General features: G+C 36.6%; 2 protein-coding genes across 2 annotated transcripts; one reads left to right on the top strand and one right to left on the bottom strand.

Annotated features, from left to right (window-relative positions):
- Positions 1-968: 968 nt before the first annotated feature.
- XRCC6 (X-ray repair cross complementing 6) lies at positions 969-11,593 on the bottom strand (the record flags this gene model as incomplete). Its single annotated transcript, XM_015813606.2, has 10 exons — positions 11,468-11,593; positions 10,320-10,445; positions 7,416-7,507; positions 6,679-6,791; positions 6,061-6,199; positions 4,809-5,063; positions 3,958-4,141; positions 3,551-3,737; positions 1,541-1,709; positions 969-1,130 (listed from the first exon to the last, which is right to left on the bottom strand). Coding segments are annotated over exons 3-10 (1,285 nt in total), but the record flags the coding sequence as incomplete, so codon positions are not given.
- A 411-nt stretch (positions 11,594-12,004) lies between these two features.
- DESI1 (desumoylating isopeptidase 1) lies at positions 12,005-22,804 on the top strand. The gene is made up of 6 exons (XM_015813607.1): positions 12,005-12,136; positions 17,591-17,612; positions 18,819-18,888; positions 19,838-19,947; positions 20,374-20,496; positions 22,233-22,804. Exons 1-6 carry the CDS (start codon positions 12,046-12,048, stop codon positions 22,324-22,326), a joined length of 510 nt encoding a protein of 169 aa, XP_015669093.1. The 5' UTR covers positions 12,005-12,045; the 3' UTR covers positions 22,327-22,804.
- Positions 22,805-23,295: the final 491 nt, after the last annotated feature.

Raw genomic sequence — 23,295 nt, 5'->3', positions numbered from 1 at the left:
TTTATTTATGTTTACATTAATTTTATTAGACATAATTCAGAAGGGAACATATATCTAATTCTAAACACCCTCCATAGTTGGAGCAATAAGCTCAGAAAGAGGTAGTGAAGAACTGACAGGCAATCAAGGAACAATTGTTAACGAAATATACAGTTTATTGTAATCAGAGATGGCCTAAGTATGTCCACATTCAATTAATGTACATAACATACTAGGTTTTATTTTAAGAATTTAAAAAACATTTAGTTGGAGGCAGCATTCAAACTTTAATTTGATATTACACACATACAAACATACATGTGCCTGCACATAATTTAATATTACACACATGTGCACACACATAAGACACACTTTATTATGTATTTTAATAATTTTATTAAATTACTAGCTGTACCTGGCCACGCGTTGCTGTGGCTCAGTCTGGTTAAATGGAAAAGCATGTTTTTACCTGTCACAGGTGTGACATCTATATAATAGTAGGTATATAAAAACACGTGCGTATTCGAATGCAACGATGTGTCAAAATTTCAAAGCAATCGGTGAAGAACTTTCGGAGATTTAAGATTTTGAACAAACGAACATTTACATTTTTATTTATATAGATTTATGATCCACATTCATTGGTTTTATTACAAATAATGCCAAATGTGGGAATTTGAAGATCCTAATTTTTCTGGCAGTTTTACAAATCTTTTTATCAGTAATACAAAAACAGGAAAGGAATAAAATTCAGGAGGAGAAATACCTGCACATAAATTATTTTACCACACTGTCCTATTATTATTGGATATACCAAATATCTTTTTTCTAGTATTATTAAAGAATAAGTATCTTTCACGTTATATTTGCTGCATGCTGCTTATAATGGTATAAGCAAAATATCTTATTTTGATACTGTTTTGAAAAAAAATCAAATAGAGCAACATCTCTAAGCCAATCACAAAATTAAAATAAAACATTTAAATTACCTGCAGGGACTATCTGTACATTCTGCTCATCCAGTTCTTCTTCTTGTGGGACCAGAGCTATAAACCTGGGAGGGTTGTTTTGACGTGGTATGTATCTACATATGGCCATCACTCCTTTCTCCAAACACTTTGTTAACAAAGCATTAAACAGAGTAGTACTTCCTTTAAACAAAAGTACATTTTCGGTTAAATTATTATTTTTCCCCAATAATTTTATTAGGGATTATATTATACAAGTAAAGCATATAGAACTATAAAATAAAGAGATCATTAAATAAAAAAGATGTAGAAAAGAAAAAATGAAAATAGAAAAGTAAAAAAAAAAAAAGAAACGGGTTAAATCATTTTGCAGCATGTAATACTGGAAAAAAGTAAAATTAAAAACCTGTTTTGCTAATGAAATTTATTCTGGATTCCTTTCCGAAGCCTAGAAATTAATCCTTTCTCATTATGACAATAACATTTATCTCATTCAGGAATTCCATTGCTGTTGATATTGTTGCTGCTAGTATATTCTGGAAATTAGTAACTCTAAAGATAAAAAGCAGAGTATAATTTTCAGTTATAATTACCATTCATTAAGAACTCATCAGGATAGATAAACTGTGCAGGCCTGATATAGTGATATGGTTTCAGCATTACCAAGGATTTAAAACCAATCAGATACAAGCCTGGTGAATCAAATCTTTTTATTTCTTCTGTCTCTTCTTTCTCTAGCACAATCTGACGATTCCCATAAACCTAAGAAAGGAAATCAGGAAAAAGCAGCTGCTGAAAAAATATAACAAATATTATCCTAGTTGTAAATAAAGCCTATTAGAATCCTCCTAACAAGACAACACCACAAAAATCAAATTCCATACTGACTGTGTAAGAAATAAAGCAAAGAAGAGCAAATATTTCCCCTGAGTTCATACTCTACTCCTCAAGGTTACAAATTCATTCAAATCATCCATTTCTCCTTAGCTTTAAGCACAGAATGGGACTGGAACTGATTTTCAACAAAATAAATACATTTATTGTTACCAGATTTTTCTATGTTCCTTGAGTTTCTTTATATCTTACCTTTTCTCTAAAGAATTCTAACATGGGAATATCACCAGTTACATAGCAATTTAAAAATACTTATAATTTATCTACATTTGTGGCAGAACACTGATGTCACTGGTATTGTTTTCTCCATAATCTACCCAAAGGCACACAAGCATAATATGTGATAAATAAAATAAATAAAACAACAACAACCAAACTGAGTATGTATACTCTTGGACAGACAGATTTTTTGTGTGGGATTACATCTCCAAAAAAGGATTAATTAGAGCAGTGGTGGCAAACCTATGGCACGGGTGCTAGAGGCGGCACTCAAAGCCCTCTCTGTGGGCACGCGCGCCGTCGCCCCAGTCCTAGGCCTTCAGCTGGGTTTTATAAAACCTTTTTGCTTTAGGCCTCCGCCGCCATGTGCAAAAAAAAAAAAAAAAGGTTCAATCAGTCAATTTCAACTTCTTGTGGGGAAAAAAAAAGATCTTGCAAAGTTGGAATTGATTGAACTTTTTAGTCCCACCCAGTCTGCTGTTACCACCGCAGCCACGCCCACCCAATTGACCATGCCCACTCAATTGGCCACACCCAACCAATGGGCCACACCCACCCGGCACTTGACGATGCATAAGTGGGTTTTGGGTTGCAGTTTGGGCACTCAAATCTCTAAAAGATTCGCCATCACTGAATTAGAGCATATAGTGATACAAGCCCCGCATTTCTCTGCAACTCTTTAAGCAGGTGTCTGCCACAGAATTCTAGGAAGAGGTGCAACTACTATGAAGCAGTGCAGAAAGGTGCTATGTTCATATTCTTGCATACTGCAAAACATATTTCTGAATTATTTCTGAAGCACCGAACAGTCTTAGTGAATACTGCAACAAGAGTATACTAAAGAATTCCTATTTTGTCTCAGCCTTTAGAACCACACATACAAGAATGATTTTATTTAAAATATATAGACTCTGCACTAGAATGGGTTCAAGCCCTTTTAACAGTTAGTTGGTTTTTGGCTTTTTGGGTAATGGTTTCATTAGCTGTCTTTTTTTTCCTCTTGATGTATTTCTTTTTTTTTTTTTTACTTGTAACTTGTAGAGTCACTTAGAGTTGCACAGTCTCAACATTGAAATAATGATAAACAATAAAATATCATATTCACTCAATTTTCATCTAAGTCATAAACAAAAATAAATATTGCCACAAAAGCAATGCATTAAAAAATCTCAATTAAACTAAAATTAATGATTGCCAATTATTTAGTAAGATCCATCTATACTAGCCCTAGCTTCCTACATGTAAACTTAGCAACAGAAGGCATCTGATTCTTAGCAGTTTTATGATGTGCCTGAAGAAAAAAAACACATAATACAAATTCCAATATTTGATACTCTATGAACCAAGAGATGCTAAGGCATGAATTCATCACCTTTTGCAAAGCATCACAGCAAGGAAACTCAGATACATAAGTCAGGATATAATGGCTTCTACACATTTCTGCCCCTCAATTTTTTTAACATGGAAAATAAAAAAGTTTAAAACATTACCTGAGTCCTCTTGGTGTCACTGGGAAGAAGCAAACTACCCGTCTGTCGATTAAAGGTTCGTGTTTTTGTTTTCAGTGTCTCATTAGTTTCTCTATAAAGTTTCACTGGAGGCTGCTTGACAGCCTTCTGGACTAAGTTGAAAATGCCAACAGTAAGAATTACATCTTTTCCCAAATATAAATTCAGCCTAAAGAATCAATAAATACAAATTTAAGTCTTTGAAACCTTGTACAATTTCCATTTTAAAGAGATGAAAACACATTACAATTTTTCATCTGAAAAGACAGTAAAGAAACTTTCCACAATTTAATATTATGTAGTATTTAATGTAATTCTCTGTTATCATGTTATCTCCAAAGCCTCCCAGATTACCCTGCCAGAGGAAGAGGATATTTCTTGATACTCACCGACTTAAAGCTCGCTTCCTTGTTTCTTTTGCTCGTACTTTCTTCATAAGATCCTCCAATTTGCAAGACTCTTCAAACTGGATTCCTAAGTCCTCATCGTCTGCTGTATTAATGATGTCTCTGTAGAATAAGGAAATATCAAACCCTCCAGGCTTCTTTAGGTTCATTAAGTCAAGGTAAATTCCTGAAATAACAGAATTGGGGGGGGGGGGGAGAGGTTGTTTCCTTCATGAAAACATAGATATCATTACTTCCATTTCTTATGGTGATCTCCAGGTATGCGCAAGATAGCATTTACTAGGTAAAGAAACCTCCAAGAACTAAACAAGACAAGAAGCTTTAAAAAAAAAAAAAAAAAGCACCTAAATGAGAGCAGGGGAGGCATCAGAAACCATAAGCAGCAAGATGAGCAGATCATAAAATTAAAATCTTTCCAGTTTAGTGTTCAGAACTGGTGTTTTCTAGTAATTTCCTGTACATTTAGGAAGTCAGGTGTTAGTTGTTTTTACCCTCCTTTTGCTGCAATACCCAGGACATATTGAAATACTTCACATTTTTGGACTATAGAAAACAGAAGCATTTAATAGACTTGGTGACTAAAATTCAGTCCACCAGCAAGGTAATCTAATCATATGGACACGAGCCTAGGACTTAAGTAACATGCATTCAACTCTTCATTCAACCACAAAAGTTTTCCTAAATTATTTTGCATTACTGATCATCTCTCAACTTAAAGTACCTCACATATGTATCCTTGTAGAGATAAAATTGAGGAAATGTTGCTTGCTTTTCTGAAATGAGGTATCACATTTATTCTAAATTATGCTTTACCTATAATTTGAAATACTAACCTGTTTCTCGTAGGTCAGCAGCTTTAGTCCTAGCAAATTTGGTTCTAGTACTATCTTGACCATGAGGGTCATCTTTGTTGGTGAACAGCATGATTCTCTTGTGGCTCATCTTGAAATGGACAACACTAAAGAGATTAGAACAAACCCAGAGTGCCTCTCCTAATGAATAGTTATCACTATGGCCAAAGGACTTTTGGAAGAGAGCTTTTCCCTGTTCTCCTTCATAGCTGGCCAGCTCTAATACCCGTTTTGCTCCTGGTAGGGAAAAAAAAATATTCTCAGTTCTCACAAAACCAAAGCAATGAAAGAGTTAGTGATAGCGTTATGGCTCAAGAAATGATATGCCAGTATTTGCAAATCATTCAATCAGTTATCCATTGTGTTTCATTTCCAATTCAGGAAAATAATATTGCTCAACATGGCAAGATTGTTAGATCATCAATAATTATTTTATGTTTTTAGTTGCTAAATACATTTACTTGAAAATAGGAAAAAGGCTGAAAATAATATTTATGAATTAATAAAATAACCTAAGTAGGAGGCTTTAAATAGAGAACAGCAATTTGGGGGGAAAATAGCATTATCTAACTGGGTAATCCAATTAGTTACTTAAATTGTTTACCTAAATATTGTTTTAATTAATTTTGACGTTAAATTGTATAACTTAGTCGTCAGCCTCCTTTAACCTATTAAGAATGTCTGGAATTGCATTTCTGTCAACTATTCTATCCAGTTTTGCATCATCTGATAAGTATTCTCTCACTTTTTCATGCAAATCATTAATAGAAAATGCTAAGGAATAGAGAATGCAGAACTAAACCTTATGGCATTCTGGTGGACAACCCAGTTGAGTTAATGATTCTCAAACTTTGTAATACCATACCCTCCCATATAATAAATTAATTTGTGTGAACCACACATTCCCATAAATAAACAGAAAATTTTTATTGATATTATGGTTGGCTAAATAATAAATATACCATTTATTTTTAATAACCAACTCTTAATTTATGTATAACAGAGCTTCTCACACTCTGAATTATATCACACCAATTGCCCACTGCAGGATTTTGCAGGCAAAATAGGGAGGAAAGCCAAAATGAGTTTTGATAGTACTCCCACTTCTATTAGTGTTTTTTAATGCAAGTTTCTTATGGTTTCCCAGATATCCTCACTGCAATTTGAAGATTCCTGCATTATGTATCCCTGCATTCTTTCATCACAGATACATTCCACATAGTTCCCGTTTTACCTGGATTTTGCAAATCATGGAGAACATATATGTGTTTACAATTCACTGAATTTTTATGCTGCTCTGTTCCATAAAACACAACACCAACAAGGTCCCTCTCATGGCTGATGATTTTGTTTTTGTATACATTCTGAATGCACTAGTAGGAAAATACAAATAAGTAGGGATGGGAGAATAAAACATAAGTACATCTAATCCTTTTGACAGATGTGGAGTTATAAAGCTCTACAGTATAAATACTTCTAAGTATGGCCACATTTTCTAACACTTGATCTTCAGAACATTTATAGCTGAAAAAAATCTTATTGCATGTACCAGAAACCACTGCTCCATCTAGTTTAGATTGGTGAACAAGTTTCCATGCCTTTGGTTCTCAATGTTTCAAACAGGAATGCTCCTCAGAGTTATTAAAGGACCTTTCATGGACCTTTTGCATATGGAGCATATGCTCCGTCTCTGAATAATACACTAATCAAGAAATTAAGGAAATACTGGATTGCAACCTCATTTCTGTCCCCTCAATAAAGAATTTTGTCTTACCCCATGTTACAGTGCTATCACTACAATGCATTTCAGAATCTTTCAAAATTTACGGATGTAGAAAAAACGTCATCTTACCTGAATTGTCATATCAAAAGGTGTGAAATTACTATCATCAAAAGACTCAAACATGGTTCTTGAGCCATCCACTAAGAAGAGCAAAGTGTCTCGACCTCCATATTTATATTCTCCTACAGAGGTAAAAATGTTGCATTTAATGTATATCATCCTATTTATCCAATCCAACTATTGTATATTCTTTAATTATAACAATCACATAATCATCATAGCGACTCTGGGACAAAGAATATACATTCCTATACAGCACAGAAATTTAATGTAGCTTTTTTGGGGGGCGGGTTAGCTCAACAGTTTGCTCATGTTGCAACTCACCATAAGACTAACAGCATTAGTTTTATTTAAAAGCAATTTAAAGCAGCCTGTTCTATTTGTTCTCATTTTTCAGCAATAATTATACTAGGTAAAAAGTTACCAAGGACCCTTATATCACACCTATACCTATACTGAGGAAAGTGTACAATTCACATTGTGCAAGTGTGCTTCCTGTAGGCATTAGGGTACCTACTGTGGAAAAGCCTTGTTTTATCCAGAATGCACCAGTGTATGTTTTAGTTTTTCAGGACACTGCACCAATTTTCACATAAAAGAGACAAAATTTTACTTATGCCACTTATTACATTTCACATAAAAAGATGCCTGGTTCCCCCATACCATTGTAATTTAGTTGCAAATTTCCCTCAATGTTTCTATCTGGCAAATTAACAGCATATGCACACCTTGAAAATGAGTCTTACCAACGTTTTCAGCTGCTGCTTCTTCTTCCTCCTCCTCCTCTCCCTCATTTCTGTAGTAAGATACCCAGTCTGACATGGTTCCCCTGTATTAACTACAAAAAATGAGTGATACAGATAAATAACTTATAAGAAAGAGAAATGGGGAAACTGTTCCTATATTCAGACTGGTTTCCATAGACAGAAGTCTTTCCACAGATGCAAACATGAAGATGGTCACACATCCTACTTTTGCTTCAGCTCAGTCTCCCAGCTCTTAAATTTATCCATCAGATCAATATTGTTTCAGTAAGCAGCAACACATTGCACAATTGGCTAAACACATTACGTGGACAGCAGAAATAGATGACATAATAACCATATACAAGGCCCCTGAAATATAAAGTTTTAAAAATAAATAAAAATAATAAAATAGCCACAGTCTGACAACATCTTAGTCATCTCTCTAATTTCACTTTTGGAAAGAGGTGCTCAGTCTCCTGCACCAAAAGAGATTAATAACTTTGTCAAACTCTGAATTATTGTAAACAAAATATCCCATAGAATATTATTAGAGGGACAATAAGTAAAATAAGACAATTATAAATCTATCATATTACTACATGTTATAATTACAATTCCTAATATCCATACTGGTTACCATAAGATAGTATTTTACAAACTTGGAATGAGCTAACAGTATCTACCAATAAGCTTAATAGAGAAAATTCAAGCAATTTAAATGCTCAGCCAGTCGGCAAACTGTTGTTAAATTTTATGATAGCATGCCTTGAAAAATAAATTGGATTATTTATGATATTTTTTAATTTTATTTTTATCCAATTTTATTTTTATCCAATTTCTACATTACCCATCTGAACTGCATGATTCAGATATATAAAAACATACAATCATATAAAAAAGACACTTAAAAATAGAGTTAAAAATGGAATTAAAACAAAAATTAAAAAATTAAACAGTGAAAAGTTTAAAAAAGCAGAGGGAGCTCCTTCAAACCACCAGCTACCTTGAGGATTGGACGCCACTCTTAGACCCCCATATCATTTGGCAGGTCTTAAGGCTCTTCTGGAAGGCCAGAGGAGTGGGAGCCCATCTCACCTTACGGGGCAAGATGCTCTGTGAAGAAGCAACTATTTTGCTTTACATTCATCTATAATCAACATTAGTTGTTGTTTTCACATTAACTTGCAGAGCTTTCAAAAGCAAAAAGTATTAGACAAGAAAACAGAGACTAACAAATTAGAATCTAATCTAAAACTGAACTACTGAAGGATAAAGTACATTGACAAAATCAATCTATTCAATAGTTTATATCCTAGATAATACAGAAGGTATTTTATCCAGCTGTTTCCAAAGCATTTGAACAGGAATACTGTAGTAACACTTTAGCAATAAATATTTCTTTGTGGCTTTGGTACGGTCACATAATCAACTACAGATCTATATGGGAAAATTTCATGCTCTAAGCAGGGTTTTTCAAACTTCAATTTGAAAAACTTTAAGACTGCGTAAGAATTTGATGAGGTTCCATAACAGACATATCTATCTTTGTGTGTGTGTGTGTGTGTGTGTTTCAGTACCAATTTTCTATTACCAAAGGTTTGCCTCGTGATTAGGGGTTCCAGGAATTTTAAAGATTAATTAACAGATCCTGCAGCTTGAAAAAGTATGAAAAAACCTGACCTAGAGGAGAGCCTTCTGTCAGTATTCTCATCATCCAGCATACTAGTTTGGGTAAATGTTTCAACTATGACCACACATTTCTTGACAACTGTACAAAATTCATCTGACATTCTTTTGATGTTTGAAGTTCCTCATAAGTATATTTACTTTACATCTACTTTCAACACAATATGGATTATTCTTAGCTTTTTCCTTTCTTTTTTCACTACGGTAGTTCCGCAAGGTTGAATCTGTCAGTCTCTTAAGCCCTTGAAGCTACTGAATTTTCCTATCATATCAAGTTATTTCATTTGTTACTTATTTTTATTGTTTATTATTTTTACAAATAACTCAAGGCAGAAAACATATCCCACACATCTTCCTCCTATTTTCCTCACAACAGCAATCTTGTGAGGTAACTTAGGCTAAGAGAAACTAGCCCAAGGTCATGCAGCTGGATAAAGCTGCTTTATCCGCTTTCCCAGATAAAGCGGAACTAGAACTTACAGTCTCCCCCATTTCTAGTCTGGTGGCTTAGCCACCATGACTTAGCACTATTATGGGCCAAGCCATTGTTTGAAACTACATTCCATCTGTATGATTCAATCTTACAGAATAACAGAGTTGGAAGGGACCTTATGCATGAATATTTTGAAATAATTTGTAAAGCTTTTTTTTGTATATAGGATTGTGAGCCTGTATTGTACATCTTTGCTAAAGAGGAAATGTTGAATTCAGTATGTCCGTCCACTTAAGAAACTGCACAGAAACGTGACTTCCAGAAGCGCGTGATGCCCTGCCATCCTTCAACTCCCAAAATTTCTCTTTTGGAGAAGGACCACGTGGGAGAGATTAACTCGTTCTTCCAAGCGCCTTCAACAATTCCCTGGGCGCATCTTTGTGTGCCTGAAAATGGAAGCGCCGAGGCGGCAAGGGACGAGAGCTGGCATTCGCTGCTCCCGAACTCTTCTCTACGTGAAAGACCTGCCTTTATGTTCTTACTTATTTACTTCAATGCTGGTAGAATTGCTTTGCCTTAATATTTTCAAACTATAAACCGCTATTACAACATTGCATCAAGGAATAAACAGCAACAGCGGCGTCCCAACTATTTACAACTTCCCTTCCGTCGTTTCAGTCCCTGCCTCATTTGCTGCCAGGGCGGGCAGAATCTGCCGACCGAATATCTTCAGTTGTAATCCCAATCCCACGACACACACACACCCATTCCCGATTCGAACCTACCGCCGATAAAAAGCCGGCGTTCACGAACGGGCCTTTGAAGAAAGTCCCCAACTCATCCGGGTTATTGTTTTTCCTCCTTGATGGGTTCCAGCATCGGAATCTGTCAGTCACAACGAATCTCCGCCCCTTGGGGAAAAAAAGATAATAAAGGAACTCCAGTGGCCAGAGAGAAACAGGAACGGCGGTACACAAACCAAGTTCCAAATGCCTCAGTAAAGTAGTCCTTGTACTCCGATTAATCGTAGATATAAAATGAAGAATCGCAGAGACTCCGAAATTCCGATTGCCTGTACTGTAAGAGAGTTTGCCTTCCGTTGTTTAAGCTGAATCCTTATTTTTGCCTCACTTGCTGTAATTTAGCAGTACAGCAATGCAAAATCATTTTTAAAGTCCCGATGCGACTGCAGAGAAATCAAAGAAGCCCGAGAAGTCTTGAAGGAGGTCGGTGAGGGGAGATGATGTGATGCAGTTGTAAGAGTACTTATTTTTTTCCCCCCTGCAATCTGGAAAGTGTCTCGGATAGCTGGTTTAAGGGCGAAAACAACTGCTTGTATTTAAATTCCGAGAATTTAAAACTCCGCACACACAAAAAAAACCACATTTTCTTGGGGATATTTCTTTAAAAGAGCATACATTATCTTTGGTGCCAACCTCTGTTGAGAAATTGGGAGAATAACAAATACAATCCTAGTTATTCTAAAAGCCTTTTTACCGATTTCCTGCTTTATAAGATAGCACCTGGCCCACCTAAGCTGAAAAGCCGAGTAAGGTCACGCTCAATTAGTAGATGGAAAGTAGACCGCTAGGAAATCCCAATAGAACAGACAGGGAAAGTGGAAAGAAGAACTTGGAAGGAGGCAGCAACAACCCATTTCCTTTTCCCAATATGATCGATGCATTCCGGAGCCTAAAGAGACCAAGAGTCGAATTCGACTTGAAGGGATTTTATCGTTTTACACAGGCAGATTTTAGCGGGCAAGAGGATTCAAGATCTAGCAGGGGTTCTCAACCTTGGCAACTTTAAGACTTGTGGACTTCAACTCCCAGAATTCCTCAGCCAGCTTTGCTGGCTGAGGAATTCTGGGAGTTGAAGTCCACAAGTCTTAAAGTTGCCAAGGTTGAGAACCCCTGCAGGAAACATAACTCACCTAGCAAACGGAACGCGTTACTCTTCTATTGAAAGGTAATGAAGTCTGATATTAATTTCATTCTGAAGCCTTCTACTGCACACTAACCTCAGTAAGAAACGCAATTCCCACACACACCGCCCAACGACTTCCTAAACCGTTATCCCTTGTTAACGTCTCGACGTCCCACCCCTTCCGCACGTTCTAACCAATAGCGTGCGACAAAGACGGGCTCGCATTGTCCTCAACGATGCCGTCCCACATGGAACAATTGCGTAAACTCTTTGGTCCCGCCTTTCTACTGTTCAAGCGCTGCTCCCTCACAAGAGGCCCGCTGACAAGCCGTTTATCTCGCCTTATGGGGCGACGCGTGCGTGAAACGAGCGCGTTCCCCTCGCCGGCCTCCCTCCGCCCCTTTCCAGTCACCTTCTGTCAGTTGGCTAGTCCCGCAACAGCAGCCGCTGCCGGGAGGCGCACCGACTAGGCCAGCTCCGTTTCCCTTCGACTTCTCCCTTCTCTTTTCTCCAGCGGCCTCGAATCGGTTTTGAAGTTTTTTTGTTTTTTTGCAAGCTCCCCTTCCCGTTTCCTCGGCCAATGTCATGGACTCGCCTCCGATGCTGCACTCGGTGAAGCTCTACGTGTACGACCTGTCCAAGGGCATGGCTCGCCGCCTCAGTCCTATCATGCTCGGTAAGAACAAGCAAGTAAGACGTGGAAACCCGCCGCCTCCTCCTCCTCAATTTGGGGATAGGCGGAGGGGAAAGTGGACGCGGATGGCTAACCGGCCGGCACTAACTTACGGGGGAAGAAGCGACCGCTCCAGATGTGCAGGTCTGCGGGAACAACCGAGCTCTTCCGTCTCTCTCCAGCCTTCTAGCCCAGTGGTGGCGAACCTATGGCACGGGTGCCAGAGGCGCCACTCAGAGCCCTCTCTGTGGGCACGCGCGCCGTCGCCCCAGTCCTAGGCCTTCAGCTGGGTTTTATAAAACCTTTTCGCTTTAGGCCTCCACCACCGTGTGCAAAAAAAAAAAAAAAGGTTCAATCAATCAGTCAATTTCAACTTCTCGCGGAAAAAAAAAAGATCTTGCAAAGTTGGAATTGATTGATTGAACTTTTTAGTCCCACCCAGTCTGCGGTTACCACCGCAGCCACGCCCACCCAATGGGCTACACCCACCCAATGGGCCACGCCCACCTGGCACCCGACGATGCATAAGTGGGTTTTGGGTTGCAGTTTGGGCACTCAGTCTCTAAAAGGTTCGCCATCACTGTCCTAGACTCCTAGGACTTAAGAGAGTAGCGGGTGAGAAGATGCCGGGGTTATTTCCCTTCCCTTCGCCCGCCTGATCCAGGCGATGCGCGGGTCTTTTACTGTGCCCGGCCTCTCCCCCCCCCCAGCCCGGGCTATGTAAAGGGCGACTTTAAGAGGCCAGATGCCTCTGCCTAGCTTAGAGTCACAACTTTTCCCGCCGACACAAAGGGAGAGGAAGAAATGCTAAGGTCGTTAGATGGGACTAGTAGGGTTGCCAGGTGTCCACTATTTGAGTGGACAGTCCACTTTTTTCACATTACGTTCACTATTTTTTTTTCACAAAATAGTGGACATTTTTTTTTATTCAAAAGCTTTATGATGAAATGGTACGTAATCTAAAGCTGTACAGTCTACTTTTTTTTACTACTTAACCCCCCCCCCCGCTTGTCCGCTATTTTTTGGAAGCAGACCTGGCAACCCTAGATGGGAGTTCAAAAAGCCAAAGACGCAAGGCGTCTCTTTCGACATGTTAGAAGAGGTGTGATAATCAAACCTCACACCTTCACTTTTATAGGCGAGTTACAGAGATGACAAAAACAATTATCTCCAGGTAAGCAGTATAGTCACTGCTGGATAATGATGTCCCTAAACCATTGAAAGTGGCAATTGAATAAGACACTTATTATTATTTTATTAATCAAATTTATGTAGCTGCCCATCTCCTCCCAAAGGAGACTCACACAATAATGATAAATAAAACATCAATATAAAACAGATAAAAACTAACATTTGCTCTCATCATCAATCAAGCTACTATTTCATCAACTCCTGTTGTTGGCATTTTTCATTTACTATTTAAATTTTTGAAAATGTGGCTCTAGTAACGTTCATTGATTATGTCCATATATGTATTGATGATATGGGGATCTTTCTGTAATTAGGCTTACCTTTATCTCTTCCTTTTTCAGTAGATGTTTGCCTTTTTAGTTTTTATTATGACCATCTTTGTGTAAAAGCTCTGCTTGATTTCTCTAATTTTTTAAAGTCTCTTGTTTTCTCATTTGATTATTATCCTTCATTTGTTTGCTTCGCTTATTTAAATATAACTTCTTGCCCTTCTCAGGAATTCAGTGTTTAGGTAGGTAATTTTTTTTCTGTTGCGGTGGCCTTTTCCTTTTGCTATTTTTCACCTATTTTCAGTCTATAAATAGACATCTTCTTTTGCTTCTGACAGAATGGAATATTTAACAGTATGGCAGATTTCTGTTAGGATTCTTCAGGGATTCTGTTGAATTTAGTTCATTAAAATATATTTATGTACTCAATTTATATACTGGGCTAAGAGAGAGTGAGTGACCTAAAGTCACTCAATGTGCTTCAGTGACTGAGGTATACTAAAACCAGGGTGCCTCTGTTTCTAATTCAACACCTTAATCCATAAATACACAGACTCTCATATGAACCTCTTCTTTGATCATCACAGACCATTCCAATGGCATATTGTTGAGATTCATCTTCTTGGCTTGGTCATTTGTCTCCTTAGTTGAAGTTGGAAGTTCATGATCTGAGCCATAGTCAGCATCATATCTTCTTTTTACTGGCTGAACAGAACTTCATCTATACTTGCAAAATATACAGTCAATTTATTCCATTTGGTAACATTTGTGTGTACAGTTGTTTAGATTGGTGAAAAAAGTATTTCTTATGAACATCAAATTATCATGGCAGAATTCTGTTAGTCTGTCATCTGCCTCATTTTGTATATACCAAGGCCTAATTTCCCACATGACTGGGCTTTAGTATTCCAGTAGCCTTTGAAGAGATCACATCTTTTTTGTTGTATTGACAAGTTATTGCATGTCAGGATACAACTATTCATTATCAGCCTCATCTTCACATATGGGATACAGGGATCACCTTAACATTGAACTTCTTAATTGGAACTTGAATTGAAATTCTCCTTTGATTTGTTGAGCTGTAACTTGAATTTTGTTTGCACTGGGTTTAACACTTTTTTTGCTAATAATTATAACTATTTCATTTCTTGTCTGATGTTCTTGTTCACTGTAGAATATCTGGTGTTTTTTTTTTTATGAGAAGTGACTTATTCCAACTTTACAGTTTTCTAAGTCCCAGAATGTTTGTGTATAGACTTGGTGCTTCTGCTCTGATAACATCCAGATGCTTTGGTTTATGATTCTAACATTTTTTGTATCAACTTTTTTGTGTGTGTATATATGTTTACAGACACAAACACAGAGAGAGAGAAAGAGAGAGAGAGAGAAATATATATTTGCAGGATCAAACTTGTCTTTTGTCTCTGAACATACCAGCAGCTGAACATTATGTCAGCCTTAGTCCAGCCACATGATCATCATCAGTGCTACACATAATTGTCTTCTACTGTTCCTCTACTGCTATTGTCCTAGTTGTGAATTTCATTTTGTTTTCTTGGTAGAATAGTGGAATGAGTTGTCATTTCTTTCTCCAGTGGATTGTGCTTAATCTGATCACTCAGCTGTGATCTACTGACTGTTACTCCCTTCTGGGAGTATCCGCTCCCAACAGTATAGTTCATGTCATAACTGGAATGGACAACCTCATTTACTGCTACAAAGTGATGATCTTTGAAGGGTTAAATCATTTAATTTCATATATGTATTTTAAATACATAAGATTTAATCAAACTAGTAACTTTTAACTACTGGCCTATAAGTAACTTTCTTTTGGATGTAGCATAGGTAGATCTTTTATTCTTAAAATTAATTTCTGATCAGTAAAAGTGGTAACCGGAGCAGTATATGATTTTATATGATCATATAAAATGATTTTGTATCACTTGTCAGAATAAAATCATGGAACTGAGAAGAAGCAAACTAAATAATCTTAATACTATTTCCACACTATTGATGGAAGATTATTTTTAATCCATAATATATATCCATTCCCTGTATCTGCAAAGCAGCACTGAACTTAGATATTCATGTTGAGTTGTTATGTATCCTCAACATATAAATGTGCATTTGCAAAGTAAATGTTTAGCAGTTGAGGGATTCCACAATACTGAAGTCCAAAAAGGATAATTTTTCTTAAAAATTAATTTACTGTTTATCAAAGTGCTGTATTTCTATTTTTGAAAGAAAGATTCAATCAATAATGTGTTGAACTTGCACTGTCATTGTGATGAAGAAAAGTGTAACCATAAAGCAACTCATTTGAATTTCAACAGAATTGCAAGTACCTCCCACATTGAACTCTGTACTAATTCACAATTGTCAGAAAACATGATGAAAACTTCTTAATTTCACAATGCATGGATAGGCTTAAACATAGTTTCAACTAAACCAAATCAAGTCCAAAAATGCTAGAGAATTCCTGGAAGCCTGACACTCAGACAAATCAACCACCAGCAGACACAACTTCTGCATGCCATTCAAAAGAGACAATCAAAAAGCCAACTAGGAAACAAAAAGTCCAATACAACTCACCAGCAATCAGCACCCAGATGGGCAGAGATTAACACCAAGATTAACTTTAGGCTAACAATCAAGAAGCAAACAATATCCCAATCAAGGAATTGCCAAATGAGCTAACAATAAATATTAGTCCAGTCAAGGAACCACCAAGACCATTCCCACCAATAGAGATAGGGCAAGCCAGTAGTTTATAAAATGAGAGCAAACTCCATTCCTTACTAGCACTGATGATGTTGTCTAGTTGTTGTTTTTTGTGAGGAAAGAAGAAATATTTATTTCTTAAAGCAAAACAGTTTGCCTTTAGAGGCAGGTTGCTGAGAAATGAGGCACAGCAGTAGATTTTTATAGGGAGAGCTTGTTCAGGGTGCCATGTGCTCATTCTTGGATGACATTTGAGGGGTGTATGTGCGTGTGTGTGGGGGTATGTTTATTCTTGTTAGCATGCAGTTCCTCTGGGAGACCTAATTTAATTAACTCTGTGTTTGCAGACCTTATCAGTTAATATGTGTATTCGGTCTGGGTTAGGGTTAGGGTCATCTGCAAGAAAACAACCAAGCTCAGAGTACTCCAAGGACTCCACAGTACTAGTTAAAGCTAAGTTTTACTTTTATTGGGCATGTTCTGTCGAGTTTATCCTAAGAGTTTTAATTTCCAGATGGGGAGAGTGTAGAGTTTTAAAAATCATCTTCCCACTTAAAAGCAACTAAACAGAAAATTCAAATACTGCTTAGATTTATGAAGAATCTGTAAAATCCAATTTCATATATACCTCATCAAAAGCACATACCAATATATCCAATAATATCTGCTTCCAGTTCTGTAGAGATAGTATTGAAATGTTCATATATACTGAGAATTGAGCAGGGGGGCAATATTCACTTGATGCAATATGTTGCACTGATGATACATCATTTCTAACATATTAGATCAGATGTAAATAAAAAGTAATTCATCAATATGTTTTATTTGATCTAAGAGAAAAAATTACTCTGAATTATCTTATTATTAATATAGATATTATGAATCAACTTTACATATTACATCACAAATCCTTTATACGCCTGCCATACTTTAAGAATCTTCAAGAAAAAAGGTGTTCTCACAGGTTTTTTAAAAAATGAAGTAGTTAATCTTCTGAGCTCTTTCTAAGAAAACTAATTTAGAAAGGGTATGTGTTACTCAAAAATGGTGTATTTTTCATGAAGATTAATATATAGTACTTTTATCAGCATAAAGCTTGAGTACACATGTCAACTGGACTGAAGATAGCAAATATAGTATCTCCTTTATTGCTTTAGAAAGTTACAATATTTTAAAGACTGTATATGAAATTATGTAAGGAAATGTGAATATGATAAGTAAATGGTCACAATAAATGAAGTTGCTGATACTTATTGCTTTCTTCTTTTGTATACAGGTAAGCAATTAGAGGGCATCTGGTAAGTAACTAGTCAAAATTAATTGGAATGTTTGTACTATGGGAGATCCCTACTGTTACGCTCTACATAATTTAGATAGTGTGGTCAAGGGATTAAAAATTAACAAAGAAATCTAATTATTTTGATGTAGTTACAGTCAGTGCAAAAAATAATAATAATCAGAAAGAAGTAGGGCCAGTGGGGGAACAAAAAAAGTCCCTGAACTCAATCATTCAAGACCTGGTCATCTCACATCTGGACTACTGTAATGCACTCCACATGGGTGTATCCTTGAAGACAATTCAGAATCATCAACTGGTGCAGAGTGCGGCGGTACAGGCAGTTCTTGAGGGCCCTAGGATGGCCCATGTTACACCATTGCTCCATGAGCTGCTCTGGCTGCCAGTTTGCTTCTGGGTACAATTCAAGGTGTTATCACGTTTAAAGCCCTGCATAGCATGGGTCCATGTTACTTGAGGAACTGTCTCACCCCCTAGGTCTGGCCCACCCCATCTGCTGTGGGCCTCAACAATCAAGGAATTCTAGCTGGCGGGTTCCAGCAGAAGGGCCTTCTGTGCCATGGCTCCTGCCCTTTGGAACATCTTACCCCTGAGGTGAGATTGGCTCCCACCTAACCCTCTGACCTTCCATAAGGGCCTGAAGACTTGGCTCTGCCAGATGGCTTGGGATCCCAATAGGGAAGCATCACACCGGAGGTGTTTGATGAATTAAGAAACAATCCCAGCTCCTCCTCTTGGTGCACCCTGTTCCCTCCCTCCCCATCTTTTAACTATAATTTTAACTATAAATATTTTTATTGTCATTTCCATGTTTATTGTTTTAAAATATATTTTTTAATTATTTTAATTGGTTTTAATATTGTAACCTGCCCAGAATCAATTTGATATGAGATGGGTGGCAAAATAAATAAATAAATAAATAAATACACCCCTCCCCCAAACACATTAATAGGAGCAAGCATTTGTCATAAAATGCTGATTGGCTGCTGGAGGCAAGAGATAAAAGTTAAAGGAAGAAGAATGAATTGGGAATGTCTGAAATTCTGAACATTCTGCAGTGTTACATAGGGTAAGACAAAACATTTTGTCTAAAGGCAGATGAGACTAAATACTCTGTTTGCATTTGTATTACCCTTGATAAACTGTTAGGCTACATATTGGCTAGAGATTTACTCTTTCTTTTAACCTGCTGTTTCTTTATTCTCAGGCACACCTCCATAGTTGCCCACAGGGATGAATTCTTCTATGGTAGTGGGGGAATTTCAAGTTGTCCACCTGTAAGTTTACAGGCATTTGAGAAGTTATTCCAGTTTTTTTCTCCTTTACTCAGTTGATTTCAATTCATTTTGTATTTTTTGAAATTAGTATTACCATTCTTACATAGGGAAATTATAAACTTCAGCATCACCTGTAAAATCACAAGAACTTAGAAATGAAATAACTAAACAAAGTTTTGACCAAAATGTGTAAGAGTAGATGACAAATGAAATTTTAAAGCAAAAAAACAGATTATTATTATTATCCTGGCTTTCTATCAAGAGGACATTTTAAAAAAAATAAATACAATAAGATATTATAAAACAAAATTAGGGATTACCCAAATGTCTTGCTGATTGATGTAAGAGACAAAACATTAACTAGTTTTGCAGTCCTAGTAATGATAGTAATGAGATGGGGCCTCCATCAGAATTGAGGACAGCAAATTAGTTTGCGGAAACAAGACAAGTCATTCAACTCTGCAAAACTTGGTTTAAATCAAAGATATTTCTTTCTGAATCTGATTTCCTAATGCAATTATGAGTCAGGCAGTGCTGATTTTAATTTAGCCATATACAATGGGTTTTTATCTACTGAAAAAAAAATTAAGAGACTTATCTGACTTACCTTAACTGACAAACTAAAGTCCTGGTCCCTCTTCTAAAGCCACTATATTTCTCTTCTGTAAAGCAAGATGTGGGGGGGGGGGACTCACATCTCTATCAGAAGCAAACGTGTTTTCTTGCTAGTCCAAGTCTCCAGATTAAGAGGTTATATGAGGATCCTTTGAAATATTACTGTCAGTTTTACTACCAGCAGTGATAGCAGATGTGAGTAAATTCTGGAAGTTTCCAGTTGATGTGAGCAAATTGTGAAAGTTGCAGAAAGTTTTCAGCTTAAATTATTCTATAAAAGATACTGAGAAATTTTTGTGATGATTTAGTAACCCAATGAATGCAAATTTTGTAGGGTGGAACACTGCTTGGGCCTCCAGATTCTATTGTAGATCTGGGATATACTGAAGTTTCAGAAGACCTCTTCTTAGAATATTTGTCCTCATTGGGGGAATCTATATTCCGGTGAGATTCTGCTGTTTAGTTTCTATTCTAATATTCTGTGAAGGGAATAATTTATTAGAATTCTTTTAATATTTTATATAAATTTTATGTAAAATTCTGAAATTATATAGACACTCTAGATTTGAAATCACCTAAGATATTAGAATATAAGAATAAACTAGGAAGAGTCAGTATACTATGCTGATTACAGTTGATTGTTGTAATGATGTCACTTCTGGATTGATGTATTGTAGAACAGAAGGTTTGTATGAAACAAAATATAGTTAAATAGAAATACAGAAGACTGCTTATTCAGTCATTGATTCAGTTAGCTTTTGATCTGAATGTTGTAATTATGAATTGTTTTTATATGCTTGAACCCTTGAGACTTTTTCTGCGTTACATCTTACTCATGTTCATTCTCTTTGATTTTTTGGTGGCTCACAGAGGAGACTCCTATAATCTTTTTGATCATAATTGTAATACATTCAGCAATGAAGTGGCACAATTCTTGACAGGGAGAAAGATCCCTTCCTACATTACAGATCTTCCATCTGAAGTCCTTGCAACGTAAGTGCAATCTTTTTTTTATACAGTATACCATGTTTATACTACCACATTGCATGCTAACTTTAACAACCGTGCCTTCTCAGAATTTTTAAGGGCGAGACAGCTTGGGACAGTGATCTGCCTCCTAGGCTCACCTACAAGCAAATGACACAAGTCCAAACTATATCAAATATATTAAAAAATAAAAACCAAAAGTATTCTTAAATTGGCCACTCTTTTGATGAAGAAAACAGAGAAGTCCCAACTACAGAATATGCTCCCAATTTATATCAGGAACTACATTAACTTCCTTCTGAATTTTTTCCCCCAAGATTTGCCACTACTGGTGGTAATTCAATATACAATAACTTTTACAGACAAAAAAGAGCTTAAGTATATGATTTGGAGGTAAAAAAAACCCTCAGATTAAATCAGCCATAGCATGCAGTCTAAAGTGGCAAGAAACATTTTAATGTCATTATAACTGTATTGTGACAGAAATAAAAGCGCAGTAACTCCACCCTTTGCTAAGTAGATAGGGGTCATGTTTTGGGCTGTAGATAACTGCTATTAAAGCAGCATACAACGTGTGTGCATCCCCATTCACCAAGATGGAGAGGGAAACTTGCATTGTCTGGGACTTCCTACTATTCCTAGAAGTACAGTACTAGTTGCAGCATTAATATCTGTCCCAAGATTGTAGACAGGATAGTAATTTCCAGGAGTAAAATTGACTTCTTTGATACTAAATTTAAAAGAAGGCTTGTTTCAATTGTATTTTTTTTTGTTTAGAAGCTGCAGGAAAGTGTAGTTTCATTTTTCAGTGATGTGCCATCAAAATCAGCAATCTGCAAAAAACGGGGTCCAGATAGTCCTCATTTAACAACCATTTGAAGTTATGGCAGCACTGAATGAATGCTACACCCAGTCCCCCAAGGTACAGCTGTTGCAGTGCCATTGCAGTCACATTTGGCAATCCACCCACACTTACAACCACAGGGAGGTATCAGCCGCTTCCCCAACTCTTCCTTTTGGACACCTTGCCTGGCAGCACTTCTTGGTGATGGCGATAGGCACTGAAGTAGAGGCCTAGGGAGCTCCAATAGTTTTAGCTGATCACAGTCATCCCTGGGCCTCTACTTAATTACGAGCACCACCAGTTCTGCCACTGCTCCTCATCTAACAACTGGTGGGATTCAATTCATGAGGGCACCAGAATTTCCATCGCTAAACAATGTGGTCATGTCATGTAATGCTTTACAACCATATTGGTTAGTATCACAAATTCTGGTCCCAATTATTATTATTAACCAAAGGCCACCTGTATGCAAAAACAAAAAAGGGCTCTGTGGACTGCCCACCTCTTCCCCTAATACATTGAATATATTCTTAGGGCACACCTCTTCAATGTGCTTAGCAGTTCACTGTCAAATTATAGAGTTAATTGCAGAGCAATTCAGCATCTAATGCTGTGGAGCTATGAAGCAAAGAAACACAAAGCCCTCAGGAAAAAAGAAGACAAAAATAAAAATTCCATGTCTAGGTTCTGTGCTATTATAGAGAACGTTTTGGATTGGCTTCCCTTTTCTTCATCCTGCTTATATAGGTTCATTTCTCCATATGTCTCTTAAGGATTGTACTATAAATAGCCAGTTTCTCACCAAGGTTCTTAGGTGTCTTGTTTTTAAGTTTAATATTTTTAGTTACAGAGTATTTTGAAAACTTAAACTCTTCTCCCATGCTTCTTACTGTCACAGACCATTTGGACAAGCATTACGACCACTTCTTGACTCCATCCAGATCCAGCCACCTGGAGGAAATACTTTTAGCAGACATAATGGACAGAGCTAGCAAACACAGTGAAAAATATCTCAATTCACAAGGGCATTTCCTTTTAAAACTCTACTGTATTAGATACCTATCTTATAAATTCATGCCATGGTTCAAAAGTGGCATTTCGGACTTGATAGGGAGAATATTTATTGAATTGCATGTCATGTGGTGATATCAGAAGAAATATGGTCATAAAATCAAATAATGTATTTGCTTATTAAATTTGTTTTTGTCTTGGTTCACTTTTTTTACTATCCTCTACTGAGAAAGTAGAAATTAGGAAATCCACCTGCACAAACTAAAGTAACAGGGATATCTTAGCCATCTCTTCCCAAATGTACTAATTTCATTACCATTGTTGCAATATTTTCTAACCTCAAAGTTGTAAATTTAACAATATTAAACAATAAGCTTGAACATGCTTTAAATTTTTTATAGGAGAAAAAAACTAAAAACATTCACTGAGAAATTATTTTGAGTCATACTTCTTAAACAGAAAATATAAGCCAGTCTGCAATAGAAATAAATATACACAGTAATAGATTTCTAAGTGTGGATTGTTGATACCAAAATAACCCTCTATTCTATTGCTTATTTTGAAAATCTGATATTTTCAATACCAGATAGAATAGCCTTAACCCTTGTGCTATGTTAATCTTTTATATGTTAAAAAAATGTACAATGGGTAGAAATGAAGGTCTTACTGTAAGCAGTGACACCATATTTTAAGGAAGGCGAAATTAATTTGACTAATACAATAAATAACTGATATAATTTTCAAAAAACATGCAATGTACAACTTTCAGATTAAGAGTATAGATAAGTAATTTTCAATTCTAGAAGTACATCCAAAATCAATGTTAAGACCTATTATTTAAGTCTGAGATTTAAATCTATAAGTATAGTTGTATTGGTTATATCCATTCCTATAAACACCTTCCTCTCCATATGCTAACATCCAGATTGAATGAGGAGCATCTTGTAGCT

The sequence above is a fragment of the Protobothrops mucrosquamatus genome, unplaced genomic scaffold (assembly GCF_001527695.2).
Source record: "Protobothrops mucrosquamatus isolate PMUCROS unplaced genomic scaffold, P.Mucros_1.0 scaffold173, whole genome shotgun sequence".
Lineage (NCBI taxonomy): Eukaryota > Metazoa > Chordata > Lepidosauria > Squamata > Viperidae > Protobothrops > Protobothrops mucrosquamatus.
This window is presented reverse-complemented; position numbering and strand designations above follow the sequence as displayed.

Excerpts from the sequence above, each read along its gene's own strand:
- DESI1 (XM_015813607.1), top strand. The coding sequence starts at position 12,046 with ATGGACTCGCCTCCGATGCTGCACTCGGTGAAGCTCTACGTGTACGAC. Across the intron at positions 17,613-18,818 it reads AAGCAATTAGAGGGCATCTG|GCACACCTCCATAGTTGCCC; the intron begins GTAAGTAACTAG and ends CTTTATTCTCAG. Across the intron at positions 18,889-19,837 it reads GAATTTCAAGTTGTCCACCT|GGTGGAACACTGCTTGGGCC; the intron begins GTAAGTTTACAG and ends CAAATTTTGTAG.